The sequence below is a fragment of the Scomber japonicus genome, chromosome 18 (assembly GCF_027409825.1).
Source record: "Scomber japonicus isolate fScoJap1 chromosome 18, fScoJap1.pri, whole genome shotgun sequence".
Lineage (NCBI taxonomy): Eukaryota > Metazoa > Chordata > Actinopteri > Scombriformes > Scombridae > Scomber > Scomber japonicus.
Genome location: NC_070595.1, coordinates 29,071,149 through 29,097,194, shown reverse-complemented (window position 1 = coordinate 29,097,194; position 26,046 = coordinate 29,071,149). Strand labels below are relative to the sequence as shown.

The 26,046-nt window shown below is 41.0% G+C and overlaps 3 protein-coding genes across 3 annotated transcripts; 1 reads left to right on the top strand and 2 right to left on the bottom strand.

Moving 5' to 3' along the window:
• Positions 1-1,598: 1,598 nt before the first annotated feature.
• On the bottom strand, positions 1,599-6,356 carry jmjd8 (jumonji domain containing 8). The gene is made up of 9 exons (XM_053338164.1): positions 6,223-6,356; positions 5,167-5,262; positions 4,831-4,879; positions 3,596-3,692; positions 3,396-3,464; positions 2,701-2,820; positions 2,093-2,160; positions 1,878-2,012; positions 1,599-1,708 (listed from the first exon to the last, which is right to left on the bottom strand). The coding sequence occupies exons 1-9, from the start codon at positions 6,303-6,305 to the stop codon at positions 1,628-1,630; spliced, it is 798 nt and encodes a 265-aa protein (XP_053194139.1). The 5' UTR covers positions 6,306-6,356; the 3' UTR covers positions 1,599-1,627.
• Positions 6,357-10,978: 4,622 nt separating this feature from the next.
• LOC128379369 (serine protease 27-like) lies at positions 10,979-18,964 on the bottom strand. Its single transcript, XM_053338986.1, has 5 exons — positions 18,835-18,964; positions 14,355-14,517; positions 13,317-13,585; positions 12,089-12,225; positions 10,979-11,266 (listed from the first exon to the last, which is right to left on the bottom strand). The coding sequence occupies exons 1-5, from the start codon at positions 18,962-18,964 to the stop codon at positions 10,979-10,981; spliced, it is 987 nt and encodes a 328-aa protein (XP_053194961.1).
• Positions 18,965-20,620: 1,656 nt separating this feature from the next.
• On the top strand, positions 20,621-24,371 carry LOC128378579 (heat shock 70 kDa protein 1-like). Its single transcript, XM_053338146.1, has 2 exons — positions 20,621-20,699; positions 22,046-24,371. The coding sequence occupies exon 2, from the start codon at positions 22,069-22,071 to the stop codon at positions 23,986-23,988; it is 1,920 nt and encodes a 639-aa protein (XP_053194121.1). The 5' UTR covers positions 20,621-20,699; positions 22,046-22,068; the 3' UTR covers positions 23,989-24,371.
• Positions 24,372-26,046: the final 1,675 nt, after the last annotated feature.

The window sequence follows — 26,046 nt, the reverse complement described above, 5'->3', positions numbered from 1 at the left end:
AGAGGTGTCAAACTCATTTATGTTCAAGGGCCACAAAAAGATCTCTTGTGGGCCTGACCTTTAAAAGAATGGGAGGAGGGAGGGAAGACAGAAGGAAGGAGGGAAGGACAGAAGGAGGGAGGGAAGGACAGAAGGAAGGAAGGAGGGAAGACAGAAGGAAAGAGGGAGGGAAGACAGAAGGAAGGAAGGAGGGAGGGAAGGACAGAAGGAAAGAAGGAGGGAGAGAAGACAGAAGGAAGGAGGGAGGGAAGGACAGAGGGAAGGAAGGAGGGAGGGAAGGACAGAAGGACGGAAGGAGGGAGAGAAGACAGAAGGAAGGAGGGAGGGAAGGACAGAGGGAAGGAAGGAGGGAGGGAAGGACGGAAGGAGGGAAATTTTCTGAATGAAAAACAAAAATAAATTGAAGTTACAGCTTCTTCACCAACATGAGACTCAAAAGAAAAACAGACATTAAACATAAAACTGACGTATTTATATGATGAGACAAACAAATGTGACACGTTAAAGAAACTAAACACGAAACAAGAACCACAGAAATTATGTTTTTTCTTTAAAACATTTAATAGCAGGCATCCGCAATGCAAACAGCACAGAGCATTCATTCAACTCTCATTCATAAATTATTATAAAGTTACACATACTTTAAACATATTTTCCCTGATATGAAGTGTCTGCTTTGGTCTTCAATACACAGCACTATCAATATTATCATTATTATTATAATAAAGCACAATTTCATTTCAAGAAGCAAAAATAAGGAATGATTTCAGACTTGGGATGTAACTGTGCTGCATTCCTCCAGATTAAAATGACAAACATACATCTCATCTCTTAATTAACGCAGTCGTTCAGTTTGTCAGTATTTGAGTGTGGGAGGGGTTGTCTTCGTCAGCTCAGCCCAGGAAGGTGGAGATAAAGACGCTGGTGTCCAGTATTTGAGTGTGGGAGGGGTTGTCTTCGTCAGCTCAGCTCAGGAAGGTGTAGATAAAGACGCTGGTGTCCAGTATTTGAGTGTGGGAGGGGTTGTCTTCGTCAGCTCAGCCCAGGAAGGTGGAGATAAAGACGCTGGTGTCCAGTATTTGAGTGTGGGAGGGGTTGTCTTCGTCAGCTCAGCCCAGGAAGGTGGAGATAAAGACGCTGGTATCCAGTATTTGAGTGTGGGAGGGGTTGTCTTCGTCAGCTCAGCCCAGGAAGGTGGAGATAAAGACGCTGGTGTCCAGTATTTGAGTGTGGGAGGGGTTGTCTTCGTCAGCTCAGCCCAGGAAGGTGGTGATAAAGACGCTGGTGTCCAGTATTTGAGTGTGGGAGGGGTTGTCTTCGTCAGCTCAGCCCAGGAAGGTGGAGATAAAGACGCTGGTGTCCAGTATTTGAGTATGGGAGGGGTTGTCTTCGTCAGCTTAGCCCAGGAAGGTGGAGATAAAGACGCTGGTATCCAGTATTTGAGTATGGGAGGGGTTGTCTTCGTCAGCTCAGCCCAGGAAGGTGGTGATAAAGACGCTGGTGTCCAGTATTTGAGTGTGGGGGGGTTTGTCTCCGTCAGCTCAGCCTAGGAAGGTGGAGATAAAGATGCTGGTGTCCAGTATTTGAGTGTGTGTGTGTGGGGGGGGGGGGGGTTGTCTCCGTCAGCTCAGCCCAGGAAGGTGGAGATAAAGACGCTGGTGTCCAGGTTCAGAGTGGCGTGCCACCAGCGGTCCGGGAAATACAGAACCTGTGATCAACAAACAGGAAGGAAACCTCCTCTGTTAACCCTGGACGCATGTGAGTCTTCCTTTAATTCCATCCATCCATCCATCCATCCATCTATCTATCTATCTCAGGTTTCTCTCCCCTCTAACACACCTGATTCTCGTTATACTAACTCGTTAACAAGCCTTTACCTCTCCAGGTCTGATGGTGCACTCCAGAGGAGCCTCGTTCTCAGGCAGGTTGGGGTAAGTGTCGGTCACCCAGGACAGGGTGGTGTAGTTTGGGTGGAAATGAGGCTCCTGATCAGGCGGGTAGAGGAACCAGCGCTGAGTGAGGAACGTGAAGTTATTCTGGGGTTTATTGGACAGCTTCATGATGAACTCAGGCATGAATTGAATGTTTTTACCTTCCTGCCATAGATGACCTCAGAGTAACCGGGGCCGTGCCAGTGGAAAGGGACTCCTGTTCCAGCACCTGGAGAGGAAAAACATCAGCAGGTTAGACAGATGATCGATCTTTAATGTGACTGTTAATACACAATGAAAGAAGCTCTTCATTTCACAATAAAACACAATCCTTCCTTCTCTCCTTACTTCCTTCCTCTTTTACTCCCTCCCTCCTTACTCCTTTCCTTTCCTTCCTTCCTTCCTTCCTCCCTCCCTCCTTACTCCTTTTACTTCCTTCCTTCCTCCCTCCCTCCTTACTCCTTTCCTCCCTCCCTCCCTACTCCTTTCCTTCCTTCCTCCCTCTGTCCTTACTCCTTTCCTCCCTCCCTCCCTACTCCTTTCCTTCCTCCCTCCTTAATCATTTCCGTCCTTTTTCCTCCTTACTCCTTTCCTTCCTTCTCTCCTTACTTCCTTCCTCTTTTCCTCCCTCCCTCCTTACTCCTTTCCTCCCTCCCTCCTTACTCCTTTCCTTCCTTTTTTTAAACATTATAGTTGTATAGTTTTTTAGCGGCTGTAATTTCTGTCTTTTTAAATGAAGACATAACACAAAAAAAAAAAACCCTGTCACCTGCGATCCCGAAGCTGTACGCTCCGCTGGTGTGAGGCAGCACGTACGGTGGAGACTCGTAGTGCTCGAACAGAAGTCGCCACTCGGTGAAGTTGTTGTCGCCGAAGAAATACAGCGTGTCTGTGGACGAAGAGGAAGAGACATCAGGACGGGAAAGAATCCAGCAGCTTAACCCTCCTGTTGTCCTCGAGTCAAGGGAGGAAGGGAGGAAGAAGGAAAGAAAGGAGAAAGGAAGAAGGAAGGAAAGGAGAAAGGAAGGAAAGGAGGGAGGTAGAGGAAGGGAAGAAGGAAGGAAAGGAAGGAGGAAGGAAAGGAGGGAGGAAGGAAGGAAGGAAAGGAAAGAAGGAAGGTAGGAGGGAGGGAAGAAATAAGGACAGAGGAAAGAAGGAAGGCAGGAAGGTAAGGGGAGGAAAGAGAAGGAGGAAGGGAGGGAGAAAGAAGGAAGGGAGGACCCTTCCTTCTTTCCTCTGTCCTTACTGTCTCCTTACTCCTTTCCTTCCTTCCTCCATCCTTCCTTCCTTCCCTTTTCCTCCTTCCTCCTTTCCTTCCTTTATTCTATGATTACTAAGCAGATTTAAGGAAGTGTATCTGAGGCTTAATATAGAAATATGTGTATCATATCTGAGTTCAGATTTAACTTTTGAGTTCATAGAAAAGAAAAGCTCTGCCAAAAAGACCCCGAGTGTTTTACTCACCGCTGCCGAGAGAGTCCACAGACTGAGGCCTCAGTAACATCTCCACATACTCTTTAAACGGGACGTCCACTGTAATACGTTGATTAAAAAAGAGTCAAGCAAAGTGTTAAAGAGTCAAAACACCAGGTATGACTGTGTGTGTGGTGGATTAACAGGATCAGCTGATAAACACAGAAACAGAAGGATAACGAGTGTTGTACCTTTCTTGTAGGAGTAAGTGTTCGCTGTACTGAGACGCACTTTCCGGTCGCCATATTCTTCCAGTAAGCTCGACTTGGAGCACAAAGACCTGAATTTCTGAAACAGGAAGTAGCACTCAGATTATTTACTGCAGTAAAAGTATTAAAACAGTAATGTAAGTAAAACTACTGCAGTATTATGAGTGATGTAGTATCCAGTATTACAGTAAAAGTAGTGATATATTATTATATATTACCTGCTGGAGGTGGAGCTAGTTTATACTACTTTATATACAGTTAGCTAGTTTATACTACTTTATATACAGTTAGCTAGTTTATACTAATTTATATACAGTTAGCTAGTTTACACTACTTTATATACAGTTAGCTAGTTTATACTACTTTATATACAGTTAGCTAGTTTATACTACTTTATATACAGTTAGCTAGTTTATACTAATTTATATACAGTTAGCTAGTTTACACTACTTTATATACAGTTAGCTAGTTTATACTACTTTATATACAGTTAGCTAGTTTATACTACTTTATATACAGTTAGCTAGTTTACTACTTTATATAGTTAGCTAGTTTATACTACTTTATATACAGTTAGCTAGTTTACACCACTTTATATACAGTTAGCTAGTTTATGCTACTTTATACACAGTTAGCTAGTTTACACTACTTTATATACAGTTAGCTAGTTTATGCTACTTTATATACAGTTAGCTAGTTTACACTACTTTATATACAGTTAGCTAGTTTATACTACTTTATATACAGTTAGCTAGTTTACACTACTTTATATACAGTTAGCTAGTTTACACTACTTTATATACGGTTAGCTAGTTTACACTACTTTATATACAGTTAGCTAGTTTACACTACTTTATATACAGTTAGCTAGTTTAGTCCAGTGGTTCCCAACCTAGGGGTGGGGCCCCTCCAAAGGGTCAGCAGATAAATGTGAGGGCTGCTGAGATGATTAATGGGAAAGAAGAAAAAACTAAGTTCTGATTCACAAATGTGTTTTCAGTTTTTGGACTTTTTCTCTAATCTTTGATTTTTGCTGAAATATTGGATCATTTGAACATTTATTGAAATGAAAGCATGTGAGAAGTTTAGAGGGAAGAATCAGTATTTGGTGGAGCTGTTAACAACTCATAGACATCTGAATTTACAGTATAAACCCAACTATAAGACCTCAGCAGGAGAGCAGGAGTCAATGATCAGTGATTGATTTAAATACGTACTGTGTTATCAGTCAGACCTCTGAGGATCACCGGCCGGCTGTACGCATATCTAAGGACAGAAATAATTATTTTATTAGCAAACGTGACTTTGATAAACATTTGGAAAGCCGATTAAACAAGAAAAAAATCCAGAATAACAAATGACTATAATTATATTCATTTCATGTTTTAATTTATCTAAATGTGTGATTAAACCTTAGAACATATTAGAATTAAAACTTTTTCATTTCATGTTTATCCTTTATTAACGATGATACAAACATCTGGTTCTCTGTCAGACTTGATTAACAAACATATATAAGTAAAGTTTGGTTGACTGATATTCGTCATGCTCACCTTTCCATGAACTGCTGATGTGAGAGCGACGAGCTGTCCAACACGTCGATGTTACAGGGACCTTCATCCTCTAATCTGTAATCTGAGTTTAGAAACCTGAACACAAAAACGCTGAGATTACATCACAACACATCTCACTTCATCATTTTATAATCTGATCATGAAACACTGAAACACTCAAATGAAGATAAATAATAATTCACTTGAACCTTTTTCACGAGTTATAAAGTTTCTGCTGATGATTCTGAAGCTCTTTTATCTTTTAGTTTCTCTGATTTATAATGGAGCGTTTCTATTACTACAACATTTCAGACCCGACCCCTCACATTTATCTGCTGATCCTTTGGAGGGGCCCCACCCCTAGGTTGGGAACCACTGGACTAAACTAGCTAACTGTATATAAAGTAGTATAAACTAGCTAACTGTATATAAAGTAGTATAAACTAGCTAATACTGCAGTACTTTTACTGTAATACTGCATACAACATCACTATAATACTGCAGTACTTTTACTGTAATACTGCATACTACATCACTATAATACTGCAGTACTTTTACTGTAATACTGCATACTACATCACTATAATACTGCAGTACTTTTACTGTAATACTGCATACTACATCATTATAATACTGCAGTACTTTTACTGTAATACTGCATACTACATCACTATAATACTGCAGTACTTTTACTGTAATACTGCATACTACATCACTCATAATACTGCAGTACTTTTACTGTAATACTGCATACTACATCACTCAAAATACTGAAGTACTTTTACTGTAATACTGCATACTACATCACTATAATACTGAAGTACTTTTACTGTAATACTGCATACTACATCACTATAATACTGCAGTACTTTTACTGTAATACTGCATACTACATCACTATAATACTGCAGTACTTTTACTGTAATACTGCATACTACATCACTATAATACTGCAGTACTTTTACTGTAATACTGCATACTACAGCACTCATGATACTGCAGTACTTTTACAGTAAACTCTGGTATTTACAGTAATCTCAGTGTCATTGAACTCACCAGCCTCCATCAGCTAACAGCAGCTCAGCCGTCAGAAAGACAATGAGACACTTTAGAATAAACTGAACTGAGTTAGTTTCCATTCAAAACTCTTTGATTTATATTAGCTGTGAGGGAATCGCTGCAGTCCATCAAGGCAAAGCATGGAGTGCCTGATCGCTTCCTGAAACACATCCAATCAGAAACCACCACATACCCGTGCTGCGTTCAGGGAACATGGGAACTATGAGCTCTTTTCTTCACTTCAATTAACTTCCTCTGAAACATCTAGAGTGGATTAGGATAATGTGGGACACTTTTTGCCAGTCTGGCTCATTCACTATATTTATATATGAATCCAATACATTATATCAACATCTAACATCCTTATGAAATCCCTCAGATGTTTCCTTGTTTAATCAGAAGACAATTTTTAGATATTGTACTCAAAAGAAAAAATGGCACATAAATGTAATGTTCCTTGTGACAAAACATTTCAGAATTAGTAGATTTTGTAATTTGGGACACTTTTTTTAAGGCTTAGAAATACTTTGATTTATACAAAGAAGAATCAAGACTCAACTCAATCTTGTATTTGGAAGCACTGGAACGCATGTCTGTATTTAACTTATATATTTATACTGTCTTGTCCTTCTATTGTCTTGTGTTTTATTTAGTTTTAGTTGCACAGGCGTTAATGTCTGCCTCATTAAACTTGATACTTTTGGGCTGTTCTCATCCATACAACATTTATTTCTCCAATTATTTTTTTATTTATTTAAACCAAATCACTTATAACAGATATATAATACGCTGTGTGGAAAAAAAGTGTTACACCAAGACTCTTAGGAACAAATATATCCCAATTAAAACCCATTAAAACTGCCAAAATATGACTTTTTCATGCGTTTCTGTGTTCATGGATTTTGGAGACCTGACTTCAAATATGTAGTTTGTTTTTTACTCCACTAGATGGCGCCATTTAGCTGCATTTATCTCTATGGGAGAATACAATGCAGTGTTCCCGTTCCCGTTGGTGTGTGTGTGTGTGTGTGTGTGTGTGTGAATGTGTACGTAAATGTGTGTATGTGCAGATACAAATGGAGACTCACTATTATCTTGCAGGTTTTAAGTTATAGCATTATGTCTAAATCTCTCTTTCTCACACACACACACACACACACACACACACACACACACTCTCACTCACTCACACACACACACACACACACACACACACACACACACACACACACACTATAACTAATAACTATATCTTATTGATTTGATCTATTTCAACCAAGTTCGTTTATAACTTTCTGGCTTTTAATAAACCTTTTCTCTCTTATTGTATTTATTTATTCAATTATTTATTTTCATTTAAACATTTCTAAACATTTTATCATCCTTACCCAGCCAGCATGTCCATGTGGGCTCCATATGGGTTAAATTTGGGCTGCAATATGGCTCCCACATGGGTCTGTCCACAGTTTCCATGGTGAACCCACCTGTGTTTGTGACAGGGTCAGGAGCAATTTGGGGTTAAGTATCTTGCCCCAGGACATGTGGACTGGAGGAGCCAAGAATTGAACCGTCAATCTTCCAATTGGTGGACGACCACTCTACCTCCTGCTCCGTGTGTAACCTGCAATATTTGCCCATTTCTAGCCCACTCAGGACCCACGTAGCCCACATTTAACCCATGAGGGGCCCACATGGACATGCTGGTTGGGGATTTCTTTTCTCAGCTTGTCAATCAACTCATTGTGAAGCTTGTATGAAAGATGCTATATAATAAAGTTTGATTGATTGATTGATTGATTGATTGATTGATATAAATGATGGTCTTTGGACCCTTCAGTCTATCTTTAACCTGATGGACGAACTTTTTTGTTTTTGTATTTTGTTTTAACCCTTAAACAGGCAGGAGTGGAAAATTAGATGTAAAAAATCCCAATTTGATGTCACTAGTTATGTCATTTGGACCTAAAGTAAAACATTTCCTTCATATTTTTAATATATTTTGGATTTTATGAGTTGTGTCTCCACCAGGATGTGTTGCCCTTATTGAGGCATACAATGGTGATAATGGTAAAACACTTAAATGTGTTAATTAACATAGAAAAGTGATACATTCTGGTCATTAATACTAGTTTCTAAACTGATTTTTATCATTTCTATCAAAGTATAAACCTACCACAAGCTTTAATTCTACCAATCTAAGGCACATATACATTTAAACAACCACCTTAACTCATCATGCTCCTTAAAGAGTCTGTATCTCCTGGTGCACGCTGCCTGTTTAAGGGTTAAAAGGATAAAAATCAATGCAGCAGAACCATAGACTGTATGTGGAGATGCTTTATTCTATAACCTGGTGCCTACATTACCCACAATGCAACCTGATAATTGTGTGTGCAGTGTAATACAATCAAAAGTGGTCAGTTATACAAATATTATACAGTGTGATAAAAAAAAAAAAATTAATATACGTACAAACAGACTAAAAGCTCTGTAGTAATGTACATTAAATAATCATGTAAAGATATATAATGTTTTGTATAGTGACTCATATACTTCATGCATGCTGCGTATACAAAGTCAGTCACAGTTTCAGGTGCTCAGTGCATCATTTGCAGACAGTAACAGTTTCAGTAGAGATTAAAGAGACGTCCCTTCACATTATTGTCATTCAGTGCAACATCTAACATTCACCTTTATACAGTATGTGAAACTTAAACCAATAAAAACACAATTCAATCTTAACCAAACAAAATATTATAACTTTATATGGAAGACAGCTAAAAGTCAACATCAGGATTCATTAACCCCTACTGTTGTGCTCAGGTCAAGGAAGGAAGGAAGGAAGGAAGGAAGGGAGGAAGGAAGGAAGGAAGGAAGGAAGGAAGGAAGGAAGGAAGGAAGGAGGAAAAGAGAAAGGAAGTAAGGCGAGGAAAGGAGGAATGAGGAAGGAAGGAAGGAAAGAAGGAAGGAAGGAAGGAGAAAAAGAGGAAGGAAGTAAGGAGAGGAAAGAAGGAATGAGGAAGGAAGGAAGGAAGTAAGGAGAGGAAAGAAGGAATGAGGAAGGAAGGAAGTAACAAAGGAAGGAAGGAAGGAAGAAAAGAGGAAGGAAGTAAGGAGAGGAAAGAAGGAATGAGGAAGGAAGGAAGGAAAGAAGGAGAGGAAAGAAGGAATGAGGAAGGAAGGAAAGAAGGAGGAAAAGAAGAAGGAAGTAAGGAGAGAAGGAAGGAAGGAGGAAAAGACGAAGGAAGTAAGGAGAGAAGGAAAGAAGTGAGGGACAGTCAAAAGAGATGGGGTCAATTTGACCCGGGAGCACAACAGGATTCATTAATAGACTCTGTGTGTATGGAGTCTGAAGTGTGCCATAAAATGTATTATAAATGTTAAATATTATAATCACCAAATAAAAAAAACTATTATGACTTAATAAAAAAATGTGATTTAAACAATGCAAATAAATTCATAATTTATTTATTCTGCCTTCAAATGAATGTAGAAAAAGTTGTTTCATTAATTCATTTTTAGTCATCTTTGTCTTTAACCCTTTATAGGACACTCATTGAAAGGAAGGGAGGAAGGAAGGAAGGAAGGAAGGATGAAAGGAAGGAAGGAGGGAGGAAGGAAAGGAAGGAAGGACAGAGGAAAGAAGGAAGGAAGGAAGGTAGGGGGGAGGAATGAAAGAGAGAAGGAGGGAGGGAGGAAGGGAAGAAACAAGGAAGGAAGGAAGGAAGAAGAAAGGGGGATGGAGGAAGGAAAGAAGGAAGGGAGGAGAGAAGGAGGAGGGAGGAAGAACAGATGGAAGGAAGGAAAGGAAGGACGAAGGAAGGAAAGAAGGAAGGGAGGAGAGAAGGAGGGAGGGAGGAAGGACAGATGGAAGGAAGGAAAGGAAGGAAGGACGGAGGAAATAAGGAACGAGGGAGGGAGAAAGGAAAAGAGGAAGGGAAGAAAGAAGGCAGGGAGGAAGGGAAGGAAGGAAGGAAGGAAGGAAGGAAAGAAGGAAGGAAGGAAGGATATTTTGGGATATTTACAGAAGTTACCAAATATAATTATTTGCCCAATAAAGGGTTAAAGCAACAACAGCTTCATTCTGGCTGTTAATGCAGATCATTTAAAGTTTAGCTCCAGGTGATAATTAATGCGCATCGTTAATGATTAAAGAATAAAATAATAAAATGGCTTTTGCACAATATGGTACCTTTTTAATAAACAATGACTTGGTTCTTTCATCCTTTTAAAGCTTCTACTAGTAAAATCTTTCCTTCTAATGCCTTAAAAAACTAAAACTACTTCATCACTTGTTAAACTAACTAAAGCTAAACTGAAAACTATATCCTCATTGCTCGGACATCAACAGCATAATTATCCTCGTGTTGCTGCTGCTTGACAGAAGTTACATAATGTTGCTTTAAATCAAAGACGTCATAATGGAAATATGATTAGTAGTCACCAAAATTCAGATATTTACTTTGAGTTAATGATAAAACATCATTTAAATTAAATGTCTTTTGCATAATAGCTTTTTTTAAACAGACACACTGATTGATTGATTGAGTTTAATTAATTATTAATTGATTATAAGACCCCATAAATGTGTGGTAATCAATTTTACATTTTTAGTAACTAGTCTCTTATCTTCTGTTGTTGACTCTTTTCTGTAAATTAGTGTAAACAGGACAGTAAGCAGGATTTTAGGATAAATATCAGCCCAAATTCAAAAGGAGGGTGTTTGTAGCAGCTGTGAGCCAGACAGGCGTCATTATGAGAGCACGAAGAGGGAGAAGAGGACGGGTAGCACAGACAGCAGCAGAGGAACTGAGAAGGACACCAGCTGAGCGCCTCCGGTGGAGGAAGTGGAGGAGCCGGCGAACACGACGAAGCCCGGCTGGTCGCTGGTGATCTGGCTGTTGATCCAGGACTGATACTGGGACACTCTGGCGTAGACTCCCGGGGTGTTGGCCAGAGCGCAGCCCCGTCCGAAGCTCACCACGCCGGCCTGGACCCACTGGGTGTTATTTTTGCTCACCAGCGGACCGCCTGAATCCCCCTGCACAATGACACCAACACAGACACTTTAAATATCTAATTAATAAAAATCATCAAATTCAAGCCAATCAATTATAATTCAGACAATCTGAATACCAACATGGAGACAGATAACATGTAACAGCCATTTTAAAGCATATTTCTGCTTATTTTCTATATTTTTCTTCATGTTTGGATCCAAACCAACAATGAACTGATCTACTAAGAAGTGTCTTACACAAAGCTGTGGCTCAGTGAAGTGTTGGCAAGATGATCAGTTCATAAATCAGTTAAACTAGTTTTAAAAGCAGCATCAGGTTTGTTAAAATGTACATTTAGTATTTTTGTTGGTTTTATATCATTTAAATGACATTTGCACCATTTTTTACCAAAAGTCAGACTGAATGCTCCTGAAAATGTCAAATGGTGTAACCACAAAAGAATGATACATATTAAACATTTTATCACCTACAGTGTATCTAAGTGGACTTATACTAACAAAAACCATTAACGGTGCAAATGTCATTTCAAATTATATTTTTTGAACTGCTCGCCAACCCTTATATGTCACTGACCCTTATAATCAGACTTTTATGAAATACTGGTTATACCAGATGACACTGGGTTGCATCACGTCATTGACCCTTATCTTATTCCTCCGCTGTCCAACAACTATTAAAAACATGTCACAAACTCTTCATAATGAAGGAGCACTAATAACAGAGATCATGTGTTCAGAGAGCAGCTGAGCATGTGCGTGAAATGTGCAAACACAAATACCGCTGACTTGAATCACGCTCCACAGATGTGGGTGTGAAGATAAAGGCTGAGCACGGAGCCTCACCTGACAGGAGTCCTTTCCTCCTTCTGTCAGACCGGCACAGATCATGTTGCTTGTGAGAGTGTAGGAGTTGCTGCACACAGTGGTAGACACGATGGGAATGTTCACCTCCTGCAGCGTCCCCGGGGAAGGAAGAGACACTGAAAGACAAAAAAAAAAGGTTATTATTCACTGAACTGAACAAACTGAACTCTGCTTTACTGTCACATCTGGACACTGTGCTGTTTCATATGAGCTCACATTAGAGTTATTTATCATGTTGGGGTCAAATGAGTACTTTCTACTCCACTGCATTTATTTAACAGCTTTAGTTACTTTTCACCTCCAGCAGCTACAACAGTAACTTGCTGCTCTAACACTGATGCTTTTCTTGCTAAACTAAAATTCCTGATATTTCTCTGAAGAGTTTCAAATGAAACAGTTCACAAAGGGCTTAAAGAGCTTTATTCAGTCTTTGAGGAGGTTGATAAATATCCTGTCATGCCTAAAATTAAGAACATATGTTTCATTTGTTTTATTTAGGGCTGTCAGTGTTAACGCGTTAATAGAGATTAGATTAATGCAATCCATAACACGTAAAAATGTTTTAATCTCATTTTAATGTTGCAAGCCTTTTTGTCCCTTCTACTCCCCCGTAGACGGCTCCTCTAGCTGTAGCGCTATGCTTTGAAGTGGCCTCCTGCAGTAAACCTACCGCGCTGATGGAAAGTAAGAGAGCTACTGGACTTTTGAACGGCTTGTTTAACTTTAAAACACTTCCAGACGCTTCAGTTGACAAGTCAAAAGTAAAATGCAACCTGTGTCAAACGGAGTTTAACTACCACCGGAGTACGTGGAGTTTGAGTTAGCACCTCCACACTAAACACCCAGGTGCAGCCAAGCCAGCCTCAGCTCCACCAAAGGACCATTTTGGAGTGTGGGAGTCGCAGCAGAGCCGTGATTGATTCCCAGTTAAGACACTCTGGTAAGAAATGCTTTACATTATGGGCTTAAAACTGCCTTCAAATGGAAAATAACAGGATTTTAAACATGCAATTCAAAACGCGATTGATCGTGATTAACTATGGAAATTCTGCGATTAATCTTGATTAAAAAAATTAATCGTTTGACAGCCCTAGATTTATCTCATTCATGCTGAAGAGGTTAGTAGATTCAAAAAATATCCAGAGGGAAAACGATCAGCTGTGTGATTTGGGTGTAAATAAATTTGAATATTACTAAGTGGTCTCACCATCGCTCTGGATGTCCCCCCATCCGGTGACCCAGGTGTTCGTCCCGGCCGCGAAGACGCTGCCCGCCGCCGCCAGACACACAGGTCTGATGTAGTTGGTGAAGTCAACGGAAGAGGAGAGCTGCAACAAGCTGATGTCGTTGTCATTGGTATTGTCATTGTAGTCGGGATGATTGATGATCTGGGTCACTGAGCGGGACACCTCGTTGGAATTCACACTGTCTTGTGTCTCACGTCCGAGGTAAACGATCAAATTAGCCAGGCTGGTTCTGAAGAAAAGAGAGACAATGACTGACATGTCAGAAGATATACACTGAAAAAATATGTATTATGAGTGATGTAGTATGCAGTTTTACAGTAAAAGTACTGCAGTATTATGAGTGATGTAGTATGCAGTTTTACAGTAAAAGTACTGCAGTATTATAGTGATGTAGTATGCAGTATTACAGTAAAAGTACTGCAGTATTATAGTGATGTAGTATGCAGTATTACAGTAAAAGTACTGCAGTATTATAGTGATGTAGTATGCAGTATTACAGTAAAAGTATTGCAGTATTATAGTGATGTAGTATGCAGTATTACAGTAAAAGTACTGCAGTATTATAGTGATGTAGTATGCAGTATTACAGTAAAAGTACTGCAGTATTATAGTGATGTAGTATGCAGTATTACAGTAAAAGTACTGCAGTATTATGAGTGATGTAGTATGAAATTTAAGTATTATTATGTATTATTGAAATGAAAGCATGTGAGAAGTTTAGAGGGAAGAATCAGTATTTGGTGGAGCTGTTAACAACTCATAGACATCTGAAATGTGAGCCGACTACACACTGCTGACTGGTTTCATCTTTAACAATGTGTTGGATTTTAAAAGCTTGTTATATTTTCCATTGTGTCAAATCTGCATCTGAAAAGTAACTAAAGCTGTTAAATAAATGTAGTGGAGTAGAAAGTAGAATATTTCCCTCTGAGATGTAGAAAGCATATAAAGTATAACTTGTTAGTAGTGAGTGATCATGTGATGTTATCAGGACTCACGAGGGGAAGCAGTGAGCAGCAGTCAGGATCCACTGGCTGTTGATCAGAGATCCTCCACAGAAATGCCTGCCATTTCTGTGCAGACTGGCCTGCCACGGCCAAGCCCCGGCAACAGCGTCTTCACCCCCGACGATCTTTGTGTTGAGCGGTGCGATGCCGCAGACTGCAGAGACACACAGCAGGTCAAACATCTGTTCCATGTATTGCATTAAAAGTCATTCATGTTGTCCAGAGGATGAACCCCACTGAGTCTGGTGATCCTCAGACTTTTCCTCTAGTGCAGAGGAGTTTCAAGGGCCACATGCAGACCAATTTGATCTCATGTGGGCCGGATCATTAAAAAGATGGAAGGAAAGAAGGAAGAAAGGAAGGAAGGAAAGAAGGAAAGACAGACAGACAGACAACAGGAAAGAGGGAAGAAAAGTAGGAAGGACAGACAGAAGGAAGGAAGGAAAGAAAGAAGGACAGATGGGAGAAATGGAGGAAGGAAGGAAGGAAGGAAGGACAGACGGGGGAAATGGAGGAAGGAAGGAAGGTAGGAAGGACAAACGGGGGAAATGGAGGAAGGAAGGAAGGTAGGAAGGACAAACGGGGGAAATGGAGGAAGGAAGGAAGGTAAGAAGGACAGATGGAAGGAAGGACAGAAGTAAGAAAGGAAGGAAGGAAAAGAACACAGGAAGGAAAGTGGGCCGGATTGCAGCCCTTGGCAGGCCGGATCTGGCCCACGGGCCGCATGTTTGACACCCCTGCTCTAGTGCCACCATCAGGGCGACATTTGAACTTTGAATAGATGGAAGTTTAGAGGGTTTTTCACTTTGGAGCAAAATATTTGAGTAATTCATTAACAGTTTATTGAACATGGCTTCATCCTGACTATTTGAAGCCTCAAGTCTTTTTTTCTTATTTTATTCACACACACACGTTTTTACTACCTCGTGGGGACTCTCTTTTCCTCATTAATCCCTTTCTTCCTTCCTTCCTTCCTTCCCTCCTTACTCCTTTCCTTCCTTCATTCCTTGCTTCATTCCTTCCTTTCATCCTCCTTACTCCTTTCCTTCCTTCCTTCCTTCCTTCCTTCCTTCCTCCCTCCCTCACTCCCTTACTCCCTTACTCCTTTCCTTCCTTCCTTCCTTCCTCCCTCACTCCTTCACTCCTTACTCCTTTCCTTCCTCCCTTCCTTCCCTCCTTACTTCCTTCCTCTTTTCCTCATTAATCCCTTTCTTCCTTCCTTCCTTCCCTCCTTACTCCTTTCCTTCCTTCATTCCTTGCTTCATTCCTTCCTTCCATCCTCCTTACTCCTTTCCTTCCTTCCTTCCTTCCTTCCTTCCTCCCTTCCTTCCTCCCTCACTCTCTCACTCCTTACTCCTTTCCTTCCTCCCTTCCTTCCTTCCTTCCTCCCTCACTCCCTCACTCCTTACTCCTTTCCTTCCTCCCTTCCTTCCCTCCTTACTTCCTTCCTCTTTTCCTCATTAATCCCTTTCTTCCTTCCTTCCTTCTCCTTTCCTTCCTTCCTTCCTTCCTTCCTTCCTCCCTCCCTTACTCCTTTCCTTCCTTCCTCCCTCCCTCCCTCTTTACTCCTTTCTTTCCTTCCCTTCCTTCCCTCCTTACTTCCTTCCTCTTTTCCTCTCTACGTTCTTCCTACCTTTCTTCCTTCCTTCCCTCCTTACTCCTTTCCTTCCTTCATTCCTTCCTTCATTCCTTGCTTCATTCCTTCCTTTCATCCTCCTTACTCCTTTCCTTCCTTCCTTCCTTCCTTCCTCCCTCCCTCCCTCCTTACTCCTTTCCTTCCTCCCTTCCTTCCTCCCTTTCTTCCCTCCTTACTTCCTTCCTCTTTTCCTCTCTACGTTCTTCCTTGGCCTATGAAGCTAATAAATGACAGTAACAGAATGAAACTCACCGTCTGACTGCGCCACGCCTCCTGAAAGAAAGAAAGGAAATCAAACAGTTACATAACAAGAACCTGTCTGCTTTGTTTCTGGTGTTTTTATATCTCTTCATGAATGAGTAATTACACATACCCAACCTGGTTTATTTCAACAAGGCTTTGACATGCAGGTATAATTACTATCCTTAGGTATGAGAAACAATCAATCAGTGACATAATGGAGACGTCAGTGACCGGGCGAGGCAGCAGGTCCGACTTATTTAACCCTTAAACAGATACAGACAAATTGACCCCCTCTGTTTTGACTGTTCCTTCTTTCCTTCCTTCCCTTCATTCCTCCCTCCTTTCCTTCCTTCCTTTCTTCCTCCCTCCTTCCCTTCCTTCTTCCCTCCTTTCCTTCCTACCTCCCTCCCTCCTTTCCTTCCTTCTTCCTCCCTTCCTTCCCTTTCCTTCCTCCCTCCTTTCCTTCCTACCTTCCTTCCTTCCCCCTTCCTTTCTTTCCTTCTTCCTCCCTTCCTTCCCTTTCTTCCTCCCTCCTTTCCTTCTTTCTTCCCTCCTTTCCTTCCTCCCTTCCTTCCTTCCCCCTTCCTTTCTTTCCTTCTTCCTCCCTTCCTTTCCTTCCTTCTTCCCTCCTTTCCTTCCTTCTTCCCTCCTTTCCTTCCTTCCTTTCTTCCTCCCTCCTTCCCTTCATTCCTCCCTCCTTTCCTTCCTACCTCCCTCCCTTCCTTCCTTCTTCCTTTCCTTCCTTCCTTTCTTCCTCCCTCCTTCCCTTCCTTCTTCCCTCCTTTCCTTCCTACCTTCCTTCCTTCCCCCTTCCTTTCTTTCCTTCTTCCTCCCTTCCTTTCCTTCCTTCTTCCCTCCTTTCCTTCCTTCCTTTCTTCCTCCCTCCTTCCCTTCCTTCTTCCCTCCTTTCCTTCCTACCTTCCTTCCTTCCCCCTTCCTTTCTTTCCTTCTTCCTCCCTTCCTTTCCTTCCTTCTTCCCTCCTTTCCTTCCTACCTTCCTTCATTCCCCCTTCCTTTCTTTCCTTCTTCCTCCCTTCCTTTCCTTCCTTCTTCCCTCCTTTCCTTCCTACCTCCCTCCCTCCTTTCCTTCCTTCTTCCTTTCCTTCCTTCCTTTCTCCCTCCCTCCTTCCCTTCCTTCTTCCCTCCTTTCCTTCCTACCTCCCTCCCTCCTTTCCTTCCTTCTTCCTCCCTTCCTTCCCTTTCCTTCCTCCCTCCTTTCCTTCCTACCTTCCTTCCTTCCCCCTTCCTTTCTTTCCTTCTTCCTCCCTCCTTCCCTTTCTTCCTCCCTCCTTTCCTTCCTTCTTCCCTCCTTTCCTTCCTACCTTCCTTCCTTCCCCCTTCCTTTCTTTCCTTCTTCCTCCCTTCCTTCCTACCTCCCTCCCTCCTTTCCTTCCTTCTTCCTCCCTTCCTTCCCTTCCTTCCTCCCTCCTTTCCTTCATTCCTCCCTCCTTTCCTTCCTTCCTTCCTTCCTTCCTTCCTTCCTTCCTTCCTTTAGGTGCAAATGACATAACTACTAAGGATTTTTTACATCTAATTTTCCACTCCTGCCTGTTTAAGGGTTAAACAAGCTTTTGACATGCAGGTATAATTACTATCCTTAGGTATGAGAAACAATCAATCAATGACTTAATGCAGACGTCAGTGACCGGGCGAGGCAGCAGGTCCGACTACAATGTCCCTCTATTAAGACTTTTTCAGTGGCTTTAAACACACTGACCAAAGCCAAGTTTCACCACAGTCGAGAGCATCAAACTGGATTTTCAGGAATTTCATGTTGTGCCATGATGGAAAACATATTTTTATCCTGAACCATCGACAACACAGGACAGGAAATATCTCTCTAAACCAGTTTTATCTCATTTAAAGTGTTGTTGTAATGTTTTTGGTGACACGTACTGCGTTTGCATAATTTAAATCTTGATTTTTGTGTTTAAGTAATAGTTTATTGGTCAGATAAAAGGTTAATGGAGAGTATAAAAGCTACTAACACCTGATTCTTCTGCTGTCACCAGTGTTACAACTCTAAGCCTCGTACCTTCATCAACTTTACGATGTATTGAGTCCATTTTTACAGACGGAGCAGGTTGATTTAAGTTATTCTGGAGGCTTTGTAGTTCAGTTTTATAATGAGGAAATAGGATCCAACAGCAGAACAAGAATTACCTTAAAGTTGAAATAACACCTTTTAAACAAAGATTTCAACAAAAGCTGAACATGAAACCCGCTTTAAAATGACTAAAGAAGTTATCTATCCAACTATTTTAATGTTGATCCCCTCTTTCGGTCATTTTTTAAGCAAAAATGCCAAAATAACTATTATTTTTTGGTCTTACATTATAGTAAACTTCATATTTTGGGGTTTTAGACTCTCGATCAGACAAAAAAAAAGACATTTAAAGACTGTCAGTTGGACATTTTTTACATTTTTCAGACGTAAACATGAATCAATAATGGAAATAAAGTAGAAATGTAAAGTAGACTACCGATTCATTTTCACTCAAGTTGTTACAAAACACAAAATCAATCAGGTTATTCTATTTTAACACATATTTATCAGCACTCACCTGTAATCAGTACAGCCGACAGCACGACGAGACAAACGAGCAGCTTCATGGTGAGATTCTTCCAACTGTGACTTCACACCAGTGAGAGAGTTGAACAAGTTGTCTGAGCAGGAAGGCGTGACTCTGCTGAAGTCACCTGTCAGGTGTGCTGCTGTCATGCGTCTGTACAAACATAACCAAATAGAGCTCATGTTGGAAAGTAACCACAAACTATAGGCTATACATTTTCCCCCCATTTGGTGATACTTTATACTTTTACTCCACAGGTTTCAGATGTCTATGAGTTGTTAACAGCTCCACCAAATACTGATTCTTCCCTCTAAACTTCTCACATGCTTTCATTTCAATAAATGTTCAAATGATCCAATATTTCAGCAAAAATCAAAGATTAGAGAAAAAGTCCAAAAACTGAAAACACATTTGTGTATCAGAACTTTGTTTTTTCTTCTTTCCCATTAATCATCTCAGCAGCCCTCACATTTATCTGCTGACCCTTTGGAGGGGCCCCACCCCTAGGTTGGGAACCACTGGACTAAACTAGCTAACTGTATATAAAGTAGTATAAACTAGCTAACTGTATATAAAGTAGTATAAACTAGCTAACTGTATATAAAGTAGTATAAACTAGCTAACTGTATATAAAGTAGTATAAACTAGCTAACTGTATATAAAGTAGTGTAAACTAGCTAACTGTATATAAAGTAGTATAAACTAGCTAACTGTATATAAAGTAGTGTAAACTAGCTAACTGTATATAAAGTAGTGTAAACTAGCTAACTGTATATAAAGTAGTGTAAACTAGCTAACTGTATATAAAGTAGTGTAAACTAGCTAACTGTATATAAAGTAGTATAAACTAGCTAACTGTATATAAAGTAGTGTAAACTAGCTAACTGTATATAAAGTAGTGTAAACTAGCTAACTGTATATAAAGTAGTATAAACTAGCTAACTGTATATAAAGTAGTATAAACTAGCTAACTGTATATAAAGTAGTATAAACTAGCTAACTGTATATAAAGTAGTGTAAACTAGCTAACTGTATATAAAGTAGTATAAACTAGCTCCACCTCCAGCAGCTACAACAGTAACATGCTGCTCTAACACTGATGCTTCACTATTAATAATCTAATGATGTCATATATAATAATATATCACTACTTTTACTGTAATACTGCATACTACATCACTATAATACTGCAATACTTTTACTGTAATACTGCATACTACATCACTATAATACTGCAGTACTTTTGCTGTAATACTGCATACTACATCACTGTAATACTGCAGTACTTTTACTGTAATACTGCATACTACTCATATTTGTGTAGTTTTACTGTAATACTTTAACTACATAAAGTACATAAGTATTATGAGCTTGGTGTAGTTTATTGCAGTAAAGTCAACCAGTAAACCATTAAATCATGGTTTATTCACTCTAATTGAGCATTACTGATGTTTTAACTGTGATTTGTGTACTTATCAGTTTGCCACATGTTTGTTTAGTTAACTTGAGAGACTTTACCGTTTTCTCTGTTTAATCTGTTATTACTTATTCTGATTTATTTAGATTTTTATGTGTTTTTATTGCTTTTATAACTCGTTCAGATTGTTCTCTCTCTCTCCAGAAACTGGTGGAAACTTCTGAAGCCCCGCCCACCCGGTTGCGTCATCGCGCTGAGTCACCGGCGCTGAGCTCTGTGATTGGACGAGAAAAACGCTCTGGAACGCTCGAGAAGCAGCTGGAAGGGAACGGGAGGAGTATAAATAAGAAGTGACGGTTGGTAGCAGCAGTTACAGCAGAGACAACGACGACAACAGCGGCAAGAAGATCCACACTAAAGGACAGAAACACCTTCTATCTTCTGCTAACATCCTTTTTCCATCGACTGTAAGTACCCTACTGTAGTTTCTAGAGCTTTAAAATATATCTGTCAATGTTAAAATGCAGCTAAGTTCAGAGGCGTCGCTGTCACACACTTAAAAAGCGTGATAATGTTGAAGAATGATGTTAATAGTTGTCAGTTGCCGGTACGTTACTATGGTTACGGAATTTAGATGAAAGGTAGTTTTTCATAACGGCTGTGTGTGATTATTAGGTCTGGGCAACATTGGCGATTCTAGGATCAGGATAAACTAACTGTCAGAGTTGATTTATTACACAGATGGAAATAAAGATCTCTCATTAAGACTTTTTTAAACTGAACCAACTAAAGCAGCAAAAGCTGTTTCCGATTCAGAGGTTTGAGGCTGAGCTGCAGGGTTGAGTGGAAGTGTGTGGGGAAGTTTATTAGTGCTGTTGAACGTAACCGCTGTGAAACAATCAGAAAATAACCTTTCATTGATCTGATTCACTGGCTTTCTTACTGTCAGCGCTCCCTCTCTTCATTCACTCTCTAGCTCACTCGACCACAGCTAACACCGGTGTTTCGGTTTAACTGGTGACCGTGTTATCTGGTGACTTTCTCAAATCACAAGATACGTTAGAAGAGGTGAATAAGTCGTCTGAACACAATTTAACTTTGGCGTAACTTATATATTAAACATAGATGAGTATGTATTCAAAAAGGATTAAACTACTAAAGGCCTTTAAGAGAAAGTCATCATTTAACACGGTCACCAATGAAACTGAAACACCGGCTCTGTAACTACCTACTGAACGGGGGTAACTCTGGACTCGTACCAAAGGGTTTTTCGACCAAACTTCATTTGAAAAACGTTAAATTTTAAGCTGCATTGGTCATCAGAGTAATGGACAGTTGTTTGAAACTAATTTTAAGAATTCCCACCTTTTGATTTAAGTTTTGAAATTTCGACACTGCTAAAATCCACTTTAAAGAGAAGCTGTAATAATGATCAATAAAGTATAAGATGCCAAAAATGCATTATTAACGCCCATTTTATGTAAATAGACCGGAAACCTGATGCTACAGGACAGTGGGGACTATGGGCTGTAAGGAAAGATAGATGTAGTCTCTACATCTATCTTTCCTGAACAGCTTTTGAATTATATGATTTTACAGATATGTTTTTAAATAGCATATTTGTCAAAAACTAGTCAAAAAAGCCCATAATACCAGATCATTAACTGATTCAGTATTTTGATGTATAATATTTAGGAATGAGCAACACATTATTGATTAATTCAGAACTTCAGTTCAGCTGCTTGCTCAACACTGACATATGATGTGTTTATATTTCTGATGTTCCCTCTAATTTCTGTCTCTGTGTCTTTAGGACAAATATTCAAAAGAACCAAGATGTCTGCAGCTAAAGGTGTAGCTATCGGCATTGACCTGGGCACCACCTACTCCTGTGTGGGGGTTTTCCAGCACGGAAAAGTAGAAATCATCGCCAACGACCAGGGCAACAGGACAACCCCCAGCTATGTGGCGTTCACTGACACAGAGAGGCTGATCGGGGACGCAGCCAAGAACCAGGTGGCTTTGAATCCCAGCAACACTGTGTTTGATGCCAAGAGACTGATTGGAAGAAAGTTTGATGAGTCAGTGGTGCAGGCGGACATGAAGCACTGGCCCTTCAATGTGGTCAGCGATGGAGGGAAGCCCAAAATTCAAGTGGAATACAAAGGGGAAGACAAAACCTTCTCCCCTGAGGAGATCTCCTCCATGGTCCTGGTGAAGATGAAGGAGATTGCTGAGGCCTACCTCGGCAGCAAGGTGTCCAGCGCAGTCATCACAGTCCCAGCGTACTTCAACGACTCACAGCGTCAGGCCACTAAAGACGCAGGCGTCATCGCAGGACTGAACGTCCTGAGGATCATCAATGAGCCCACGGCAGCCGCCATCGCGTACGGTCTGGACAAAGGCAAGTCAGCAGAACGTAACGTCCTGATCTTTGACCTGGGCGGAGGCACCTTTGACGTGTCCATCCTGACAATCGATGACGGTATCTTTGAGGTCAAAGCCACAGCTGGAGACACTCACCTGGGCGGAGAAGACTTTGATAACCGCATGGTCAACCACTTTGTGGAGGAGTTCAAGAGGAAACACAAGAAGGACATCAGCCAGAACAAGAGAGCCTTGAGGAGGCTGCGCACAGCTTGTGAGAGGGCCAAGAGGACCCTGTCCTCCAGCTCCCAGGCCAGCATTGAGATCGACTCTCTGTTTGAGGGCATCGACTTCTACACCTCCATCACCAGGGCTCGCTTTGAGGAGCTGTGCTCCGACCTGTTCAGGGGAACACTGGAGCCGGTGGAGAAATCTCTGAGGGACGCCAAAATGGACAAGGGACAGATCCACGACGTGGTCCTGGTCGGAGGCTCCACCCGAATCCCCAAAATCCAGAAACTCCTGCAGGACTTCTTTAATGGCAGGGAGCTGAACAAGAGCATCAACCCAGATGAGGCGGTGGCTTACGGTGCCGCCGTCCAGGCCGCCATTCTCACAGGTGACACCTCGGCCAACGTTCAGGACCTGCTGCTGCTGGACGTGGCGCCTCTGTCTCTGGGTATTGAGACAGCCGGAGGAGTCATGACGTCTCTGATTAAACGCAACACCACCATCCCCACCAAACAAACCCAGACCTTCACCACCTACTCTGACAACCAGCCCGGAGTCCTCATCCAGGTCTACGAAGGGGAGAGAGCCATGACCAAGGACAACAACCTGCTGGGCAAGTTTGAGCTGACAGGACTCCCACCTGCCCCACGAGGGGTCCCGCAGATCGAGGTCACCTTCGACATCGACGCCAACGGCATTTTGAACGTGTCGGCGGTGGACAAAAGCACCGGCAAAGAGAACAAGATCACCATCACCAACGACAAGGGCCGACTGAGCAAAGAAGAGATCGAGAGGATGGTGCAGGACGCCGACAAATACAAAGAGGAGGACGAGCTTCAGAGGGACAAAATCGCTGCCAAAAACTCGCTGGAGTCCTTCGCCTTCAACATGAAGAGCAGCGTGCAGGACGAGAACATGAAGGGCAAAATCAGCGAGGAGGACAAGAAGAAGGTGACGGAGAAGTGTGAGGAGACCATCAGCTGGCTGGAGAACAACCAGCTGGCTGATAAAGAGGAGTACCAACACCAGCAGAAAGAGCTGGAGAAAGTGTGTAACCCCATCATCAGCAAGTTGTATCAGGGAGGGATGCCTGCAGGCAGCTGTGGAGAGCAGGCACGAGCCGGCTCCCAGGGGCCCACCATCGAGGAAGTGGACTAAAGTGGCCTTTAATATGGACTCTATGATCACTGGAACTGTTGAGTTTGTTTTATACTTTTTGTCTTTGTGAGTTTAATGTTCTGTAACGGTGCAGTGGGAATGCAGGCCTATGTTTTCTTTCTTTCTTTAAATTAATTTAAGAATGAAATAGATTTATAACACTACATCTGTGGGGACTGTACAAATAATACAGCTCAATGGTTTTAATGCTTCTCTTGTTTAAGGAGACAGTATTAAATGTAACATGTTTATAATTATAATAATTGGGATTTACAGAAGGTTTGTGTTCATTTTGTTATCCACAGATTTAATGTAAAAACTTTTATTAATATAAAATATAAAAATCAAAACTTGTAAAAAAACATTCTGCAGTGCTGCTATTGTCTTGCCACTGATGTAAAGGTTAAACTTTGTTGTCAGGGGTTTTTCATTTTTGCATTGCTGGACTTTGCAATAAATATGATTGATATATAAAAATCTTCATGTGGTGTTTGGTTTCATATTCCTGTTTTTAATGGCTTCAGTTTAGACAATGCTTTTTAAAGATCATCAGAACCTCCTTGGTTGAATTAACTGAAATGAAATAATAAAACATATTACTGGTCACTGATAATGAAGACATGATAAGAAGGCAGCATGTGTCTATGGGAGTGAATGTACTGCAATGAAAGTATGTTGTCTGAAAATAGAGGTGCAGTACACAGAATCGCCTTTAGGTGTCACTATTTCACTCCAGATGCGGTACATCAGTTCTGACCTTTCACAGTTGAGGAGTTTCATAACTATCTGACTCATTGTTTTTAAAGGAGAAACTGATTTTTAAATCGGTTTTAAAAAATGTTCCTTTCATCAACTAATATTTAGTTTACTGGATAATTAAGTACCTTAACCTTCCTGTCGTCCTGACCCATCTGTTTTGACTGTTCCTTCTTTCCTTCCTGCCTTCCTGCCTTCCTTCCTTCCTTCCTTCCTTCCATATGTCCTTCCTTTCTCCTTCTCTCTTTCTTTCCTTCTTCTCTCTTTCCCCCATTCCTTCTTTCCTTCCTCCTTTCCCCATCCTTCTTTCCTTCTTTCCTCCCTCCCTCCTACCTTCTTTCCTTCCTTACTTCTTTCCTCCGTCCTTCCTTCATCCCTTCCTTCTTTCCTATGTCCTTCTTTCCTTCCTTTCTCCCTCCCTCCTACCTTCTTTCCTCCCTCCCTCCTACCTTCTTTCCTTCCTTACTTCTTTCCTCCGTCCTTCCTTCATCCCTTCTTTCCTTTCCTCCCTTCCCTCCTTCCTTCCTTCCTTCCTCCTACCTTCTTTCCTCCCTCCCTCCTACCGTCCTTCCTTACTTCTTTCCTCCGTCCTTCCTTCCTTCCTCCCTGCCTTCTTTCCTTTACTCCCTTCCTTCCCTCCTTCCTCCCTCCCTCCCTCCCTCCTTTTCTTCCTTCTTCCTCCCTTTCTTCCTTGACTCGAACACAACAGGAGGGTTAAAGTGTATCTTAAGAAAGAATCAGGGACAAAAACCAGATCAATGACAAGGAGAGTAAATGAAGAAAAGCAATATACTGCACAGGGACATTACACATCTCATTCATTGCACATGTATTTATTTTAATCTGTATGAAGGTATAATCTGTATGTAAATCTCAGGGACATTCACATGTTTATAATCTAAGGAACTTCTGCATATTGCACATTTATATATTGCAGATTTACTTATATAAAGATCCAGTTTACTGTTTTTAGTATTTTCTGTCCTATTTTGATTCTATTTTTAGTACTGCGGACTCTCGGCAGCGGTGAGTAAAGCACACGGACTAACTATTCAGGGTCTTTTGGCAGACGTTTTCTATGAGTGATAACTGAACTCGGTTAAATCTGAACACAGATATGATACACATATTCGTAGATTCAGCCTCAGATACACTTCCTTAAATCTGCTTAGTACTCATAGAATAAAGATGTTCCCTATCATAGCACAACTTGCCTGAGAATCATCATATTTTTAATCCAGTGATTGTTGTCTGTACATCATGTTACACTAAAAACAGGAGACTTAAAGCAGCAGGCAGGTT

Excerpts from the sequence above, each read along its gene's own strand:
- jmjd8 (XM_053338164.1), bottom strand. The coding sequence starts at position 6,305 with ATGGAAACTAACTCAGTTCAGTTTATTCTAAAGTGTCTCATTGTCTTT. Across the intron at positions 3,465-3,595 it reads CACTTACTCCTACAAGAAAG|TGGACGTCCCGTTTAAAGAG; the intron begins GTACAACACTCG and ends AACGTATTACAG. Across the intron at positions 2,821-3,395 it reads TGTGGACTCTCTCGGCAGCG|ACACGCTGTATTTCTTCGGC; the intron begins GTGAGTAAAACA and ends CTTCGTCCACAG.
- LOC128379369 (XM_053338986.1), bottom strand. The coding sequence starts at position 18,964 with ATGACAGCAGCACACCTGACAGGTGACTTCAGCAGAGTCACGCCTTCC. Across the intron at positions 14,518-18,834 it reads TGAAGCTGCTCGTTTGTCTC|TCTGCGGCATCGCACCGCTC; the intron begins GTCGTGCTGTCG and ends GTGTCTCTGCAG. Across the intron at positions 13,586-14,354 it reads GCTGCTCACTGCTTCCCCTC|AACCAGCCTGGCTAATTTGA; the intron begins GTGAGTCCTGAT and ends TCTTTTCTTCAG.
- LOC128378579 (XM_053338146.1), top strand. The coding sequence starts at position 22,069 with ATGTCTGCAGCTAAAGGTGTAGCTATCGGCATTGACCTGGGCACCACC.